The following is a 19,405-nucleotide window of genomic DNA, read 5'->3' on the forward strand; positions in this document are numbered from 1 at the left end:
ACTTAATAAATGTTTTACAGTTTCAGCTTCTGAGAGAGAAGATAACTTGTCTAAAAGACTATGGTCTTCAAGGTCAGGCTTCCACTGACAACTCTTCAAAATCTTCTGCTGCCCCTTTTTATTGCCGCAGGTTTTCCGCAGAAATACAGTGACCAAAGAAGACAAATGTAAGTAACAGGATCCTGGGTAGCTATTTAATGAATACTCAGGATCAAAAGGCTAATTATTAAACAACTGACAACACTTGATTAAGTCATCTGTTGATATACTGTCTTGCTCAAAAACCACCTTGTTATAACTTCTGATTACAGTGTTTCAAAACAAGTCCAGTATTTTCAACCAGATTTTACACCATATTTATACCCTCAATATTAACAGCAAAAAGCTGTGCTCAGGCTATGCCATAATGCAGTTTCCAACAAATCAAATTCTTTTCTCAACTGCTAACATTTTCTTCAATTTTCCTGTTAATTCATGATCTTGGCAGACTCTACTTTTCTACATATAGTGACTACTAACTTTAAGCACAATACTTTAATTATCAAATCCTGTACAAGCTTGTGATACATACCTGTTGTTCCTTCTGCTTTTCTTGATTTTCCTTGCCCAAAATCATAAATTGGAACAACACTGAGGTCATATGTAGTTCTCGGCTTAAGTCGCTTTAACACTATGCTTGTGGCAGGAGCATTTACTCTTCCAAACATCTGCCTTCCTCCACTGCGTGGTCGGTAGTACACACGATATGATAAGACTTTCCCAGGTGAAGGTTGCCACGTAACTCTCATTGTGTTTTCCGTCTCATTGTCTACTGTCACAGTCCTGGCATTTGGTGACACTTTTCAGTGTAAAAATACAGATAAACGTTTACTTTGTCACATAAACACATGTTCAAATGCACACCTACAAAATTCATTCTGCTGTATTTAAAAAAAAAAAAAATTGCCCTCTTTAAAATTACAGTATTTGATTGTGGGGAAGACACAGGGAAATCTAACAGAACATTGTTAAATTATTTTTTAACTGTAATGGACTAAACAAACATAAATGTACTTTCCACTACAGAGAAAAAAAAAAAAAGAGGAAAGTATAAAATACATGATGACACAGTGTAATTGGAAGTTTTATTTAGTCACACTTTTCAGTAATCTGTTAAGTAATGGGTTCAGCACTCCCAAATGAAAATGATAAATTATAAAGACTTTTTTTAATTTTTTTTAAGAACACAATGTCCCACAGAGTGAAGATTTTCTAAGTTTCTAGTTTACAGATCTGATAAGGTACTGGTAACTACCTAAACCGCTGGCTGTTGGGCCCCATACAAACTATCCTGCAAATAGTGCGAGTGACTTTCCAAATGCTTGGAAAATCACTCACCACCATTTGCAGGACAGTATATATGCCGAAATAAGAACATAGACTAATAAAGCATTTTCTCTACAAATTGCAGCACTCGACTTCTAAGAGATATTTTCCAGACTGTACAAATGATCTGAAGTGAACTGAAAGGTATGTAATGCTGGCTGTCAACTGGAATAAGTCATCTAAGTTTTGGCAAAACAGAACCTTCTTGGCATGCCAGAATCAGTCAGTATTTCATCACATGGTAAGGTAGGCTTTGCAAGCTACTGTATCCTCTCCCCATCCTAGGAACTGAGAATTTCTAATTGTGTTTGCAACAGAAAGATGCAATATTAGTTAGTCTCGGGTCTGGGTCTACGGATAGGCCAGATAGCAAGATCACTCAGGCATTAAGAGAAGCAACAAATGATATGGCTAAGCTGCATGCTTAACCTGGAAAACATTGGACAACTAATACTGCTGTTCTTGAAGAAAGAGGGAAGATGTGGGACAGCAGTCTGCTTTGACTCTGGGGGGTCAACTTTCACCAATGGCAGCCACCACTGCTTTAGTGAGACTTTAAGAGCAACTGGGTCAAGGACAAAGGTGAACACAGTTCAGCAGCCTATGTCCAACAGCAGTCAAAACAGATGCTTGGGAAACAGTACAAGAACGTGTAAACACATATGACGCTTGCCCAGAGCACTCCCTCAGGTTTTGTCTTCACATGGCCACTTTAGGCAAACAATAGAAACATCCAGGGCATCTCTTAATTCATTCTGTCTCCTCTACTTGCCAGTTCTTCCTATACAGCAACAAGCTATCCCTGGCCTTTCAATGTTTTTTAGTTTGCCTACATTGCAGGAGAGGCTTGTGCCTGCTTTGACCAATAGTAAATAATGTTTATCAAATAAGAAAAAAAGAAGAGCCTCAGTGTGGCAAGTATACCCGCCCTAACCTAGGAAGCTTATAGAACCATGTGGCTGTTGTAAAGTGGAGTCTTCAGCCAATGAGAACCGATATGACCATGTATGACCACAGATCAGATTCAACCAGGGTATAAATGGAGCCCTCACCAGAGGGCAAGCTTGAGCTCGTCCTCTTTGGAGCAACAGGTCAGCAGTTGGGGACTCTCCCCTTAGGCTGGGACACCACCTAAGGAAAGAGCTGGAGGTTGAAAGCTTTCCGTTTTTTAGGTGATTGCACATTTTGGATCACTGTAATTCCTGAGTGTAGTATTAATACCTGAGTGACATTTTCAACCTGTGATATCGGAGTCTTAAAGCAATTTTGGTTAAAGTAGAGCTAAGTTTGAATTTGTTAGAAATAAATCCAATTTCAGTGTATCACTTCATCTAATTTAATTTTTGTGAGTTTCCGCAACACTCAGGAAAGGTAAATCACAAACATCAAAATCACCCAGTGAGCCTCAGCTTGAGGACTGTAAAGACTGGATAAGGCAATAGCTTGGAAAGGAAATTCATTGATTCTGCAGGAATTTACCCTACCCTTCCTCCTTACTCTATCCAAAATGTTTCTTCCACCTGATTTCCTGCAGTCACACCAAACCTATGCAAGGCTGGCTTCAGAGTAATTTGCAGACAAAAATCATAACTTAAGTTGGAAGTAATTCTTGCTGAATCCAAACCTACATGACACTTCTTTTTAATGGTCAAACAAAAAGCCAGAATTGACTGATGTGAGGAGGCATTTTGGTTTGAGGGGACTTTTCAGAAAAAAAAAAAAAGAAGAAAAATAAGGTCTGTTGTCTTAAAATATGATCATTAAGAACAGAATGTTACAAGTAGTGGTAACATTGTACTACACTCACCATCAGTAAAAGCCTCTCCCTCCACTGGATCTCCTTCTCCACTGCTGTAGGTTGCATATACTGAAATCCTGTATTTAGTCTCTGGCTCCAAGCCGTCCAGCACAGCATCCACTGTATTTCCAGGGACTCTCTTCTCTCCCATTGTATCATCATAAAGTGATTTCCATACTATCCTGTAATCATTAACTGCTCCTGGAGCTGGCGTCCATGATAACCCAACTGTAGTGTCAGTTATATCGGTGGTAATTAAATTACGTGGTGAACCACGTTCTGCAAGAAAGAAAACAGCAAATTGTCTCTAAAATACTAATAATAAAAGTTAGCAAAGTGTAAATTGAAAAGTAAAATAATCATCAGAGAAAAATCAAACTTTTCCCATCAATATTAGTTTCAATAACATACATTCGTAGTTCTGAGAGAAAATGGATTAATTTTTCAACAAAATGCTTAAAGCTAACTTAAGACTATGAATGATCTTATCCTTTACCATGCAAGATACTTAGCAGTTATGCTGTAAAATATGCAAAATAAAAATGGCATTAATCAAAGACTTGGCATGAAGCCAGTGCTTAAATGTGCTGCAGCTCTTTTAGGTAGGTTTTAACTCTCAAGTAAATAATTGTATTTCATTCATTCATCTTCATCCTCATGTGTGTAACTTCTTTCTGGGGTGTGGGGGTGGCGGGGCTAAATAAAGGAGACTTTTACCTGAGTGAAATAGTTCTTTCTCTGGCAACCATATCTTCTTATTAAATAGTACTATTCTTATCTCCCAGAGTACCGCTTACCAGATCTATCAGCGATTTCATTTTATGTTTACAACTAATTTGTAGTGTGTTTACTTTATGCTACAGTTACAGAAAACAGTCTCTATCTTTCCACTCATAAGACTTGTACCTCTTTCCTCACTGTAGTCTGTTCCAGCTTGGAATGAAGGAAACAGTTCGTTCGTCTGTGAAATCTAGTTGTCAGCTGGATGCATGAGTCTCACCTAATACACAAGAGTAATTCCACTGCTTAAAAATGGAGCTCATTGGTCTGACGTGGTGGAGGGAAAGGAGTGCTTGTGTTTAATGTTTAACATACGTTTATAACATATGTTCAATTTTCCTATTGCAGTGGCTGGCTTTTGATGGCAGGAAAGAAGGGCTGACTGGTGGGTTTAATGCAACGGCCTCACTGCAGCAAAATCTGCAAAAGGGATCTACAAAATCAAATCCACATACGCACAGAAGCACTGAGTTCTTTGGCGTGCATTCTCTGTGGCCTACTGCCCATTCCTGAGAGACTGCTTAGCATGAGGACTTAAACACTTGAGGTGGCCTCACAGCATCACAGTTAAGTTTTACCTGCACTGATAAAAATATATCCCTATACCATACCACAGCAACCACAGGTCCAGAGTCAAAATTCTTTGAATACAGAGAAATTCACTCCCTATCCAGTTTCCACGGCTTAGGCTCATTGCAAGAACAGACCTCACTGTTGTCGAAGCCTGAACCAGTTTCAGCCCAAGACTGAGCAACAAGTTGCTCAAAGTCATATACTGTGTTCGCACTTTTCATATTCGTTTGTCTTTCACGTCCACCACAAATCTGCAACATTTCCAAACATAACCCCACAGGAGCAAACAGAACTACCTGTAGAAAGGCTTCATTTCGGAAATACCTCATTGCCAGCATAACTTCATTAAAACAGCCTATGAATCTCACTTGGCTTAATGATGAATGGAAATTAATATCAACCTATCTGGAAACAATGCTTACAGTAAAATAAAGATTCATCAGCTACACGGATTACAGAATCAGAGGGTATCACTCCAATCACAAAGCTGACTCTCAAATATAGCTAACAGAGCACCTAATGGAATTCCTTTGTGTTGTAGGGTTTTTCTGATTTTAATTCACACTCTTGGGACATCCCATCACGTTCTTCTGGAAGCAATTCTTTTTTTCCATCCTAACTCTGCATCAGTTCTTACAATTTTACTCTTCAAACCAACTTTTAGCCTCACAATACAAATCATCACATTTTATGGCATCTCTTCAAAAAAAGAATCATAGAATCATAGAATCACATGGTTGGATGGGACCTATAAGATCATCTAGTCCAACCGTCTTCCCACTACCATTGCTGCCACAGCTACTAAACCATATCCTGTAGCTTCTCATCAAGCCGCCTCTTGAACACTGCCAGGGACCACCATCTCCCTGGGCAGGCCGTTCCAGTGCCTTACCAGGTTAAGATACAGAGGTTTTGGTAAAGTTCACTTGTTTATCATTTCATAACAATAGCAGTTGCATATAGTGAAAAAGTTCTAGTGAAAAGGCCTGATTCAGCTCATGTTTTATGCAGTCTCACTAAATTCAGTGACTGCAGTAAATGAAAGCCAGGATAGAATCTAAACTCCAAAGACCCAATTTTCCTGGAAGAATGAAAAAAGATTTGCCTTCAAAAGTAAGTTACAGCAATTTTTCTGCCTGCTCTTAAGCTTCTACTCCCAAATCTTGGCTTTTTCATACAATAAAAAAAAAAAAATAATAAGGCAATACAAATGGAAAAAATATGGAAAACCTAACTTGATAGGATGCACAGATGTCTCACAATAAAAAACTTTCTTTCCGTATTTTAATGTAATATAAATATACAAGTCACTTTATTTTGGCTACTTTAAAACATGGCTCTGCCACAACATGATTTCAGTATTAAAGTATCTGCTACCACAGCACAATTTTTTGCAAGTCTACTCTTGAATGCTACAGATAATGATATATGTTGGAAACACTGCAAAAATAACTGCATATTTAAAACCATTCTCGATTAAGTCATTATTGAAGTTATTAAATAACAGAGGAAAATAATTTGTTTGGAATGGACGGTAATGAACACCAGTTAGTGTAATACGTTGGTTCTGAAAGAAATATCCTTTGGAACTAAATGTCTTTTTTATAAGGCAAGGTAAGAGAGGGAAAAGGGACTGGGATTCCTACCAAACCACTAGAACTAAATGGAAAATTTTTACTTCAAATAGTTGGAAACTGCTGACAAGACAACTTACCTACTAAAGGAAATTAGACTTTTTATATGTTACATTGCAACCGAGAACATTTCTTTAACATAACACACTAACTTGATTTACACCTCATGTGTGAGGTGGAAGTTCACTGACAGCTTTTTTTTCTGCTTCACTGAATCTCCCTCAAGTGTTTTTGTATTAGGGGAGCAGCTGTGTTTAAGATGCAGTCCAACTGTAAGCCTTAAATTATTAGGATTGCATCTGGCTTTATCTAAGGTGCTACACTCAGAGTCAAGAAACATATTTATGCTCCACAATAACATTAGTATAATGTAGTGACTAGCAAACATACAATTAGACCTATGAGACATTTTTCCCTTGGATTAAACAAAGTACCTAGTTACCTTGCTTACATCTCACAGGAAAAAAAAAAAAAAACAAAAAACAAAATCTACAACTGTAACACTTAAGTAATTAATCTGTTCTTTGGTCCACATGTTCAGAAATGCTTGCTTCTTGATAGCTTGTTTAAACAGGATGGATAAGGAGCGTGGAAAGACAAGGCACACTGTGAGAAAGAAAAGTGCTAGCTGACTGGCTCACAAGTGGTTAAGTCAAAAGATTCCCGCTTTTTCCTGACTTGAAATGGAAGTTAAATTATGCCCATCACTTCATACAGCACTGAAGTCATCAGCGAGTGAGGAAGCAGTTGTTTTTTTTCAAAATTATCCCCTAATGGGCGTTAAGTCCTATAATGCTCTGGAGCACCAAACCAGCTAGTGTAAGCACAGCTGTAAGCCATGGTTGGTATGTACACAGCAAAACAAAGTGCTTGCACGGACGTCAAGCCCCTGCCTGGTCGAGCAAGCCAGTCACCAGTTTCGGGCTGTAAGATTCTCTTCAACCATCTTTAGCTCAGAGCTGCAGTCTGCCTACAGTCTCTTGTACATCTCTACCATGGCTCAGTGCAGACACACTCTCAAAAATTAACTTGGTAGCTTTCAGTCAGGTGCTTTTACACCCAGTTATGGACATCTGCAATGTCCCGTTCCCATACTAAGTTTTTGCACTATAGTATGCCAGAGACACGATATAACATTAAAGCAGTTCCCCTGTGTCCATTTGGCTCACTTCTCCTAGTTCTCCAGCAATCACTGTTGTTATTGAACACAAGACTGTGAATCAGCTAAAATTAAAATGTTGACATTCATAAAAATCAAATGGCCTTATTAAAAAAGTCTTTCCACTCAGAAACACTTACACAACTCCAGCTGATTTCAGTGGGAGTTGTATACACAGTTTGGGCCCAAAGTGTAAACAATTTTCTGTATGTGCTCTTAAATCTAGCTTTCAAAATCGGCCTGCAGTGGTAGATTTCATGCAGAGCCATGTTTCACTTAAGTTAAACATAAGATTGATCTAAACCAGCATCCTAAAAGGTCAGAATCAACTAAATAAATAAGCCTTCTCTTGCAGAGGCATATACCTAAATGTTATGGCCTGAGTCCTGCCTTGTTTACAATGGGATACATCAGGAGTAGCCCATTAAGTCAGCTGGCTAGGTCGCTGCAAGCCAGGGATCCAAGTCCATGTGTCAGATGAGATGGTAGCAGAATCACTTTAAGTTTTTACTCTAATGGCCAAACTCTCCTCAGCATTGGAGGAAGTAGTCACTTTGGTTGGCTGATATCCTCCCCTTCGAGCCATAAAGTAGTTGATTATTCCTGGAGCACCAGCCCCTAGGCATGTAGAGGGGGAATGTGGAGATGGTGCAAGGGAGAGCCAAGGACTTGCTACCCAAAGGGAATGTTCACTTGGCCCTGTTAGAGCAGGTTTCTTGCTCTTCTGCTTCTAGGAATGCAGAAAGGTAAGAAGATGCACACCAGAAGAGTTCTGACTCAAAACAGAGGGACTTTGGCCAGAGAACTCCTGAGTCCCTGCTCTAGGATAAAGGCAACAGGAATTCATACTCAGTCCTTTTAATATTTTATCTGTCTTTTCCAACAGTTAATCAGTTAACACTACTCTCAACTGTCTATAAATACATTCTTATTACTCATTCAGCTCTCCCCTGTGTTAATTTTTTTCTGATATATATTTAATTTCCTATATAAAACTATGGAAATTTTCCACAGATTATCAAAAGTCGGTTTCAAATGTCAGACTCAAAAATCTTGGAATGTATAATTTTAAAAATGCATGAAACAGCATTAAATCTCCTGAGGACACTGAGTCCTTGTTTCTGTCAGGACGGAAGCAGCACTACGCAGTCTGAACATTACGTAAAGTCCCTGTGATATGCTAAAAACCTCATTGTAAGAAAATGTCACTTGAATTTGTACTATTCTGCCTGTAGGAGGCCATTCATTTCTAAAGCATTCTTATGTTACTATAGAAACAGCAAAAATAAATCATTTATTTACCAAAGAACTACTATCCATTTTCTGAAAAAAAAAAAAGAGCCCTCCCCCAAAATCTCCAAACCTAAGCTCTAAGAAATTTATACAACAGAAAATAAATTAAAACTGAGAAGCGACTCAGTCATGACAACTTTTTTTTAATATCTTACTTTAGTAGAGCTTAATTCACACAGCACAAATAGCTAACCGTCAAATGGCATGGCAGGATTAGGCCCTATATCACTGAAACATAAAGATTCTCTTTCTAAAGAGGAAAAAAAAACTATCACGTGATTATCTCTCAGATTTATCTCCTGAATATACACTACATTTCTTGCTGTTTATTCTAAAATGTACAAAGGTAAGAACTAAAATGGATTGACATTTCTGCTAATGTAGGCTAACAGTCTCATTTATTTTGAAATAACTATGTCCATTTTTACCAACAGTGTTTCTAGCCTATGAACTTCACTGTAGATTGCTTAATCTAGCAATGAAGTTGTTTATCTTTAAAACAACTGGAAATTACAAAAGTTAAGCTATTTAGCAGCTAATGTACAGCATGTTCTTTTCATCTGACAGCATGCGTTTGGGCAGGAAACCAAATTCTTGCCAGACTTGCAACCACCTCTCTTATTAAAAAAAAACAGATTAGAAAAACAGTAGCTCTCACAAACTGCTCGCTGTCTGTTGCATTTACACTCGCTGTCCTCACCATATTTATCATTGTATTTCACTTGCTGGTGTATGATGACTTGGGTAAGATCATACGATCCCCCAAAAAACTGAAAGCTAAATGGTTTGTTTGGGGTGTCTGGAGATAACAGGGAGACTTTTCCCTAAGGCATTCCTGTGGGTGTTTCTTGTTTGTTCTTCAATCTACATTATGTATCATCAAATATAATCATCAGTGCTAATTTGTTTAGTTCCTCCAGTCATCACAAGCCTTGTTCCATCACACGGCAAATGGCAGCCTACACTGATTTAACTTACTTTAGCGGTTTCAATGACTTTGTGTGAGCTGAGGCAAATCACAGCCAACAAAATGTGTCTCAGGAAAATTTTTCCATGGCACCTTTATAGAAGAGCTCCAACCAAAGCTGCCTGCTGATGGATCACCATGCACTTTTGAAAGTGAGAGGATAAAAATCAAGAGTTTTCTACAGCACATATTTTGCACACGCAGTTATGTTTAATGCAGTACGAAATATAAGGCTCCAGAATTTTCACCTCTGGATGGTACTTCATAACTGCAGAAAAAAATCAGCCAGTGACTGAAAAAGGCTGTATAAAAGATCATAGCACTATAAATTTCCTAAAATCTGGGTTACTGAAGAAGGAAAACACACTCCTTCAACAAAGGGCAAAAATATTGATTCCCTCTTCCCGCTCCGCAAACACAAGAAAGAAAGAAACCCATTCTCTCTGAATAACAATTACATGTACCGTATGGAACAGTACCTTCAGAAATGAGTAATTTTCTGATTACTCATTTGCTAAACTCTCTATATCATGTTGTCTGTGAACAGTTCATAAAATTCTGATCCTCTGGCATGCGTTTATCTGTGGGCTGGACCAGAGAGCTATGCAAACAGTTTATAGAAGGTACTATCTACAGTTATTTGGGAGAATATTTGCCCTCTCTGTCTTATGCGGAGAAATAATAAGTGTAAGCATATACTTAGCAAAAAGAAAAACAAAAGGAGAAGCACAGACTCCCCAGCTGGTGAATGATATCAAGTACACAGAACGATCGTGGGTTTGTGAGGAGTGATTTTCCCCGAGTATGCTGAAACAAATGAGCCACTTCTAAACACTGAGAAACTGCTGTGCAGAGGAAGAGGGGGAACTTCCAAGAGCAATTTGGAACCGCTCCAAAATACTTCGGAGATAACATACATAACTGAAGAAGACCTTCAGTCTGCCTGGGCAGACATGCTCTTGAAAATCATGTTAGAGCAGTGTAAAAAATTATCAGTTTTCCTCTCTCTGCTGAAGGATACCCTTGCAACCGAGATACCATAACTGCCCATGTGAGTTCTCCTACTTACATGCAGAGCAAAGTAAATTGTTCCCAAAGGCAGAAAGAATGTTTGTCTTACACACTTAGTCACGGGGGACCACTTAGTGACTCAGTAAAATTTCATAAACATCTGAGAGCTTGGGTTTTTCATTTCCTGCCACTTGACTATACAGTAGCTGGAGAAGCTACTGTATCCAGCTCTTCTTTTCTCACTTTCCTATTAGTGCTGAAGTGTTCATTACACCGGAACTGATTTCTCTTAGACCACATAGCAATACCATAAACTAACAACTGTCCCAGTTTGAAAGGCAATCTCAAGCCTAGCTCTTGATATGATGATGAACTGAAGTGGCCAGCAACTATGGCATCACTGACTTAATAGGTTTGGTGAAAATTCATATGGTGAAGACATCAAGTAAGCCCCACTGGGATTCCTGATACAGGAAAATACTAAAGTGCTCAGTCCTTCAGTGCTGTTGGCAATGAAAAACACACACCACACTATTTTGTTTTCAGACACTAAGGCTCACGGAAAAAAAACTAGCTGAAATACTAAACACTTTTTTATGCTTCCTTTCACAGCTTTTTTGTCATTACTGTTGATAAGTTTATTTCTCCAGGAGTTAAGATCTGTCCCATTCCCAGCCTCAGTCAGACAAGTTATTTCAGCTAATAGCTGGTCAAGTATTTGCTTCACTGACCTGGGTAACTTTTCAGGCGAGTCCAATCATATTTATTTCAGCTTCACTGGCAGTGTGACTTCTTTTTTCAAGTAAACTTCTATACTAGGTTTTCATGTTGGAATGTTACCTTTCAATTCCAAAATTGCAACCCTTTTATTCTTAATTGTCTGCTTTTCCTCAAAGGAAATGAGGTAAGACAGTACCATTCAGTGAAATATTGTCTTGTATGTACTTCATCAGATATTCTGAGAACCTTTCATACCGTTCACCAGAGAGTCTTTTAAAGTATCTATGGACCATGTCCAAAGAGTTTTGGCCTAATTCAAGTATTTTTATTAGCCCATGAAACTGCAGATATGCTGATTACTGAAATACACAGTGGATGTTCCATGAAGAAACATCATGATTTAGACCCCTGCTATCATGCAAACAGAAATTTGTATTCTATTCTTTACCTTTGATCACTCAGTAATGACTGACATCTGTATACGCTCTAACATTTTTTCCGACCAAGAAAAATTTAATAGACAGCTTTAATGCTAAGCATAATGTTTTCTGGAGTGCACCCTGATAGGATTTTCAAATCCAGCTGACTGTTCAAAGAATATGCATTTGAGTCACAAAGCTATACCTGTCAAAATAATAAAAGTAATTTTTAATTTGCCTTTCTTTCAGCTGAGCAACTGAATTAAAAGTTGATTTAGTTAAGTGACAGGATGCTCATTTATTCATATTTATCACAAGACAAAATCTGTCACAGAATTTTTGACATAAGGTTTTAATTCAGTTGCTTAGAATAAAAACTCTTACAGGAATGCTCCTCTGTCCTTTTAAGTGCAACATCCATTTTAAACTCCACCTGGTTACATATAAACCTATCCCTGAGCTATAGTCAACTATGCCTTTAAATTCTTTGACTCTTCTTATTGACAATTTATCACTGCAGAAAGACCAAATCAGAATCAGAGCCCTCCTGTGGCGGGGAGCACTGAAAGGACAAGAGTCCACCTGAGACTGAGTTCTGGTTTTCTAATGACACTGTCTTTTTGATTCTGCTGTATTTCATTCACTGCTCTCTCTATTTAGAATGTGTTTTAACCGAAGTTCTAGACAATGCCTTAGAAGACTTTTCTATTGCTCAAGTTTTTTTGACAGGGTGAAAAGCTAAGCTTATTTTATGAATTTGAAACACATTTGATCTCTCCAGAGCACCATGTTAATAAAAGGTCTCCCGTGGTTTTACTACAAAGATACTCAATGAAAATCTTTCCACCAAATGTAAACAATTAACTTAGCCAACTCTTCACTAAAATTTGAGGCACCTCCATAAGGAAGTAGACAATTCAGTCTGTTTAACAGAGAGACAGAGGCTTCTCAAGATTTGCAAAGGAAGACCGGGGCATTCCTCTCTCCACTGACAGCACAGAGAAAAAAGCGGGGATGTCAGGCTCCTCTGTCCACTTGGGATCCAGTCTGCTCTTGTTCTCAGAGTGAAATTTGCATTCCTGGATGTACAGTGGCTCAGGTTCAATGGAAAGAGTAAAGAAGACTATTGCTCAGCAGCCACTGCAGCCTTGTGAATCTGCTGGGATGTGGAGATGTGAATTCAAACTCTCCCAGACTGAGTAAAGCCTACATGTCCATGCTCCCTCTTCCCCCCACCCCCGCCAAAAAAAAGCATTAGACCTAGTAGAATACTATACAAAAGAAAGTGGCAGCGCCACCACCAACAGAAAAGTTCATGAAGTCCTGATCACTTCTTATCCTTATCCCCCTTTAGAGGATATGGGCAGAATCCAGCTACCTGTTCTCCTTTACATGGGTTTCAGTAGTGTTATGGGCAGGAGACAGATTGTTTTCTCCTACAAAAAGAGCATTTTGGATCTTTCATGGGTAGCAAAAGCAAGGGAGTTGGGGAGCTTTCAGCATAAACTGCAAGATGCCTGATGGTTTTAAACTAAAAGAGGGTAGATTTAGATTAGACATAAGGAAGAAATTTTTTACAATGGGGGTAGTGAAACACTATAACAGATTGCACAGAGAGGTGGTAGATGCCCCATCCCTGGAAACATTCAAGGTCAGGTTGGATGGGGCTCTGAGCAACCTGATCTAGTTGAAGAGGTCCCTGCTCCTTGCAGGGGGGTTGGACTAGATGTTCTATGATACTCTGATGGCTGCACCTTGTCTCAGTGTAAGCAGGCAGATTGGATTGTTGCCTGAGATTTAGGTAGTGGGGCAGGCAGTGGGTTGATGCCTAACTCTCAGTTGCTCCTTCTATAGTCAATGGACAGAAGAATGTTCCTTTGAAGGAAAAATGAGATATCCAATGGACTACCAGCCTTCTGGAAGTATCTGCCTTTCTTCATCAATCACAGGAGAATCCTAGAGAGTCCATGCTGCAAACTGCAGTGTTCAAGTAAGTGCCTAAATTTTAGTGGGACAAATTCGGCTCAGCGGTGAATCACTGGAATATATATATGGGGGGTTTTTTTACCATTTCCTATTTAAAATAGGTTTTCTGGTTTGTTTCCTAACCTATGTCATAAACAAAAAGTTAAACTGATGGAGAAACCAAGAGCCAAGTATATCACTACTATAACTCCATTAGCGTCAATGGACAAGTTTTAATTCCCCATAATTCATCTGTAAGATGTTTTCAAGTGCCGTGCTACACAGCTGCAATGCCAGACTTTAGCAATACATACTTGGCCAGCACAGAGCACAGTCACACTTCCTTTCATGGCCTAGGAGGCAGCTTTCCCTGTCCTCTGACAATTAACAGACGACACTGAGAATGCTCATGGAGAAGTCATGTGGGAAATTCTCCATTCGAAGGCAGAGCGAGAGCAGCCTCCCCTCCTTGTAAGAAAGTCTTTGGCTTCAACTTATGCTTTTGACAGCATTCTGTTAATGCTCAGCTCCAGGTTCTTACTCCTATTAGTTAAAAGCAGGATATGATTCATTATTCCTATGCCCAGACTTGAAGTTGCTTCTCTAATGCAAAAATGGTCCCTAAACATCTTTCAGTCTCAGTACAGTAGAAACTCTGCAAATTTTCAAATGGATGAGATACTTTAATCACATTAATTAATCTCATTACATTAAGAACAACCTGCCACTAAAACTGCTCGGAAGTTGGGAGTTACAAGACAAAATAGGCTGGTTACAGTCAGTTTTGGTTGGTATTTCTGGCAATACCTCTTTCAAGAGACTCAGGGTCCCCTCCACAACCAGTGGAAAATCCCTGTAAAGTAGGAGAATGTCTTTATGCCTATTTTTTATTCACATATTTATTTCTACAGAAAACTCAGGAAGACAGTACACTTTAAGACACCTTAAACATCAATCAAATAAACGAATGACTGTACAGAAACAATAAATAATTACCTTCAAGTGTTTCTCCCTCTCCAGAAAGGGCTTCTCCTGCTCCAGAGGCATACAAGGCAGACACAGTCAATGCATACCTCGTGGCTTGATCTAAGCCTCTCAGGACTTCAGAGGTAGTGTCACCTCTCACAGTCACTTCCTTAGTTTCACCTCCTGTGACTGGAGTGTACGTTATGAAGTACTGCTGCACTTTGCCAGGAGCAGCGCTCCAAGAGAGCCTCATTGTTGATGTTGTAGCGTCAGAAACTCTCAAATTTCTTGGATTTCCTCGGACTGCACATGTCAAAAGATGTTGAAAACAAATTGAAGCAAGCTTCGATTCTTGGTTTATTTTTTAAGTTACCACAATGTAGAACTTAATGCTGAAAAAAAATAATTCTTGAATGGCCTGCACTAACACTGCTACAGTATAACTTTACTGTAATCAGGATTACACAATTCTGTCCCCATTCTCCTTAGGCAAAAATAAAGTCTTTTTGCTCCTATTTTTTTTGCTATTAAAACTACAGGCTCAATCTTGGGACACTTACACATACTAGCACCTGAACACATGCTCAACTTCAACTCTCCAAGATCCATGTTGAAGTCCCTGTCTGCAGAATCAAGTCAAAGATCACCAATGAAATGTGAAATTAACATATTATGGTTGCCTACAGAGTTTTGTTGGTGATAGTTTTTCTAGTTTCTAATATTTTAAATCTCTATGAAGTTTCACCAGTGATCAGGACATTCTTAATGTCTCTGTACTCTTCAAATTTTGTTTAATACGGCATGGCGCCTGTTAAAGGATCATAGATTTTCACACAAGTTAAGGCTACAATGATAACTTTAGTAAATTAAATGTTTCATTCATTCTAGCCATTAAGAACAAAGTGCAAACAAGGTCTGAATTTGGTGAAAAGAAATACAATTTATAACATTGACAATATGAAGAATCATGAGGACAATTAACTAAATGCACAGGTAGATTCTTCACTCAAGTTACCTTGCTGTATTAGGTGTTGCAGGTTCAATATACTATTATTTTTAAAAAGTATTACAATTTTGGTAAATTGTATTGTCTTAAACTACCTCTCAACTAGGCTTGAATAATTTTGTAATCCTCTTTTCATCTGGGATAATACATATGGGCAATGTGGGTTATTCTCTTTTCAGCATGAATATGTCAGCATGCAGGGAGCTCTTCTCAAGCTTACTACATTCACAGCATTGATCATGTACCTTCATCAGTTTTTGCATATCCCTGCAGCGAATTCCCAGGCCCAGACTGATACTCAGGAATAACAGACACTTCGTATCTTGTATCTTGGATCAAGTTCTGCAGAGTAGTTGATCTTTCATTTGCTGAGACAGTCACTTGTCTCCTTTCTCCTCCAGCAAGTGGTCTGTATACAAGCCTGTACCGTAGGACATTCCCTGGAGCTGCAGTCCAGCCAACTACAAAGCTATCAGTAGTTTCATCTGTTATCCTTAAGTTTCGAGGAGCACCTTTAACTATAAAAAAAATATACGGATATAATTTGTAAATATTTGCTTTTAATCAAGTAGAAACCGAAGTGAAACCATTCCAACTGTTCTGTTAACTCATGTAATTTATCAAAACAGCAGCTTATATTACCCTTTTACCACTAGTCATTTCTGAAAAGTTAGGGCCAGAGTTACTATCAACAGTGTAACAAATTTGTCCCCAAAAGTACACTAATCCCAGTTTATACAACCGCTCCTGAAACTTAAGGCTGTCTTACTGTGTTTAGCAGCAACAGTAGAACTGAATTGTGTCAGGGACATTTGGGCATAGTGGGGAAATTTCTTAACGCAACAAATCATACTGGTTTCTTTCCCATGCCCATTTGCTTCTGCACTACCTCCATTTACAGATAGTTGTTCGGATACACCTGACTACATACAGGCAGCTCTCTTATTTTAACTAAATGATCAAGGTAAATGCAACGAGAAAAAAAAAAAAAAACCAAAACAATTCTATTTCTTTAAGTTAGATTTTCACAACAAAAAAAAATGCATTAATTGCACTATGAGTGGCATCTAATGTTTTAAAAAGGCTTCTGAATTAAGTCTCTAAGACAAGAAATAGCTTGTTATCCCAGAAATTAAGGAGAAACTGTGGTGAATAATTCAATCTAGCCTGCTCCTTGACAAAAAATACAGCAGCTCAGGTCATTTCATATGAACTCAGTAGGCACACCAAAGAAGGACTTGACTTTTCTGACATACGTTAAGATCAATTGTACTGCAAGTTGCCTAGAAGGATGCAGCATTGTCATTTAGGCAAAAAAAAAAGTTTGGGTTTTTATTGTTTGCTATCTAAAGTATAATTCAACTGGAACATTATATGCCAAAAGCGTTGTTCTTCACTGTTAAGTAACAGATCTGTTAAGAGCAGAGCAATTAACAATCTTAGTTTTAAAGAAACAAACTTGTTTTCTACTAATCAGAAACACAATACTCCATTTCAAATTCTTTAAAAGGCTGAAACCAAAGTTAGTTGCCAAGAAAGCTGTCTGGCCCAAATTGTTAGCTAGATCTGCAGGAAGAGCTGCTGATGTTTACATGATTGCAGAAGAACTCTGTCTTCTCAGACATGTTGGGATTTCATCAGATCAAGACACTGACAATTATTTAAGGCAGTATCAGTTACAGCATGGGAACACTGGTTATTTTTATTAAAGCTATTCCTTCTTCTGTCCCTTATGCTCACAAGCTACATATTCTATCAGCCAAAATGTTGTCTGTTTTCCTACGGGAAAGTTATGTGTGGCCAAAACATTCTGACTGGTACTGTCATGGAAATAGGCACACCAACAGTGAAACCTGTATCTTCCAAACTTAACATCCAAACTAAGCTATTGTATAAATATGTATTTCTATCATTCCCAAGAGGAAAGAGCAATTAACAATTTTCCATGCTGTTTCTTTTGCTGCCTTGGAACCATTTACATCACCAAAGGTCACAAATGACAGCATGGAATAATGAAAAAGAGTGGATCAACATTTTAAAAAGTATGACTTAGGCTAGACTGAGTATTCAACTACTGGAACAGCAAAGCAAATTTACTGTCTTCTTTCTCCTATAAATCAGTGGAAATGCATCGTGGCAACTCTATTAAGAAAAAGTACAGCTACCATGCTTAAATTTACAGCCATTGATCACATGAACTCACACTGACATCAGTGGAAGTTCTGAATCAGTGTTATTGGATCAGCCCCATGAAGTTGTGATGATAAACAGCTGACTGAAAACTCAGCTCCCTTTAAGCTTACGGTATATTGAACTGAATTTCTATTAATACAAGTTAGATATAGACAGTCAATTACCTAGGTACATGCTTGACTTGAAATGTATTAAAGTCAACATGCATTCCTGCAGGAGAGTCATAATTATTAAATAGAATAGAATAGTTCAGTTGGAAGGGACCTACACTGATCATCTAGTCCAACTTAAGGGTGTATTAAGATTAATACATGCCAATGAATTTATTATTGACAACACACCACTTCATCCAAAAATAGGCCACTGCAGAGAAACACAGCATCCATCCAACTTTCAGGGAAAATAAATAAATTCATAACAATTTAATGTTGGCCTATTATTGGAATTTTATATCTTTAGTAAATACATTGAAAGACAACAATGTTTATTCTCATCCTGCCTACCACTACAGCTTCTCAGCCTCAGCTGGCTGCTCCACATACATCCATTCTCTCAAAGCAAATTCTTATTTGAACATACAACTCTTCGTGTCTGAGAATAATGGGAAGCCTACCTTCTAAGGTGGTTTCCTCCCCATCCAAGGGAGGGCCATCACCATCTTCATATTCAGAAATCACACTGACTGCGTAAGTAGTTTCAGGTAGCAAGTTGGTGAGAACTGAGCTAGTACTTGAAGCTGGTACTGAAACAATGAATTCATCTCCACCAACTGCTACTTTGTATTTAATGAGATAGGACAAAACCTCAGATCCAGCTGGAGACCAGCTCACTTTGAAACTGTCAGACGTCACATCAGAAAAGACCATATTCTTTGCAGGTACATAAGCTGTGTGGAAATAAAAATGCACAGATGAGACATACTTGCTAGAATACTTCTTAACACAAAATCTCTAAAATAAATTTAAAATGTCCCTCAGTAATTCGATTTATTCTAATTGAACAGATGTTTTGTTGCACATGCAACAGTGTTTTCCATACTTGCTTATAGCTATCAAATTTCATTAAGAGCATATCTAGGTTGTCTCAAATCATACAACAATGAGTAGAAGCACCAACTTTGTGATTTCTAGATCAAACGAGAGTAGAACATCTAAAAAATGTACTTATGAAAACTTAAGTCAGAATCTGATGATCACATTGGCTTCCCTCTTTCACATGTCCCATGAACAGCAATAACATTATTCCCTCAATGAGAACTAAGAATCCTTGGGTTTTTTCAGATCTAGATTAGAAATAGGACAAAATAAATCCCAGTATTTTTCCAGGAACGGAGTCAAAGGGGAAACAAGGAACTTGACATGAGGCACAAACACAAACCTGACGTCCTGGGCTTGTTTTGGTTGGCCTACTCAGCCTAACAGTGGGGATGTTAAGACTGCTTGAGCCCTCTAAAACAAGGACTGCTTTGCTGGTTTGTTCCTCAAAGCTATCCTGAAACAAAAGGCTTATTTTTAAAGACAGTGGGGTTTTCAATGCTGGGAACTATTCAGTCTTAG

General features: G+C 38.3%; 1 protein-coding gene across 3 annotated transcripts in view; it reads right to left on the reverse strand.

The window, feature by feature from the left end:
• Positions 1–19,405, reverse strand: part of COL12A1 (collagen type XII alpha 1 chain) — a 101,876-nt gene that overhangs the window by 64,577 nt on the left and 17,894 nt on the right. Inside the window, exons 11-15 of one of the 3 annotated variants that reach the window (XM_086743766.1) lie at positions 18,463–18,735; positions 15,902–16,174; positions 14,681–14,953; positions 3,173–3,442; positions 572–838 (exon numbers count right to left, since the gene is read on the reverse strand). The exons of the other annotated variants lie outside the window; for them this stretch is intronic. Coding sequence (XP_086599892.1) covers positions 572–838; positions 3,173–3,442; positions 14,681–14,953; positions 15,902–16,174; positions 18,463–18,735 — 1,356 coding nt within the window. The remainder of the gene's footprint in view (positions 1–571; positions 839–3,172; positions 3,443–14,680; positions 14,954–15,901; positions 16,175–18,462; positions 18,736–19,405) is intronic. 3 annotated transcript variants of the gene reach the window in all.

Source organism: Chlamydotis macqueenii, chromosome 3, assembly GCF_036417535.1.
Source record: "Chlamydotis macqueenii isolate bChlMac1 chromosome 3, bChlMac1.mat, whole genome shotgun sequence".
Lineage (NCBI taxonomy): Eukaryota > Metazoa > Chordata > Aves > Otidiformes > Otididae > Chlamydotis > Chlamydotis macqueenii.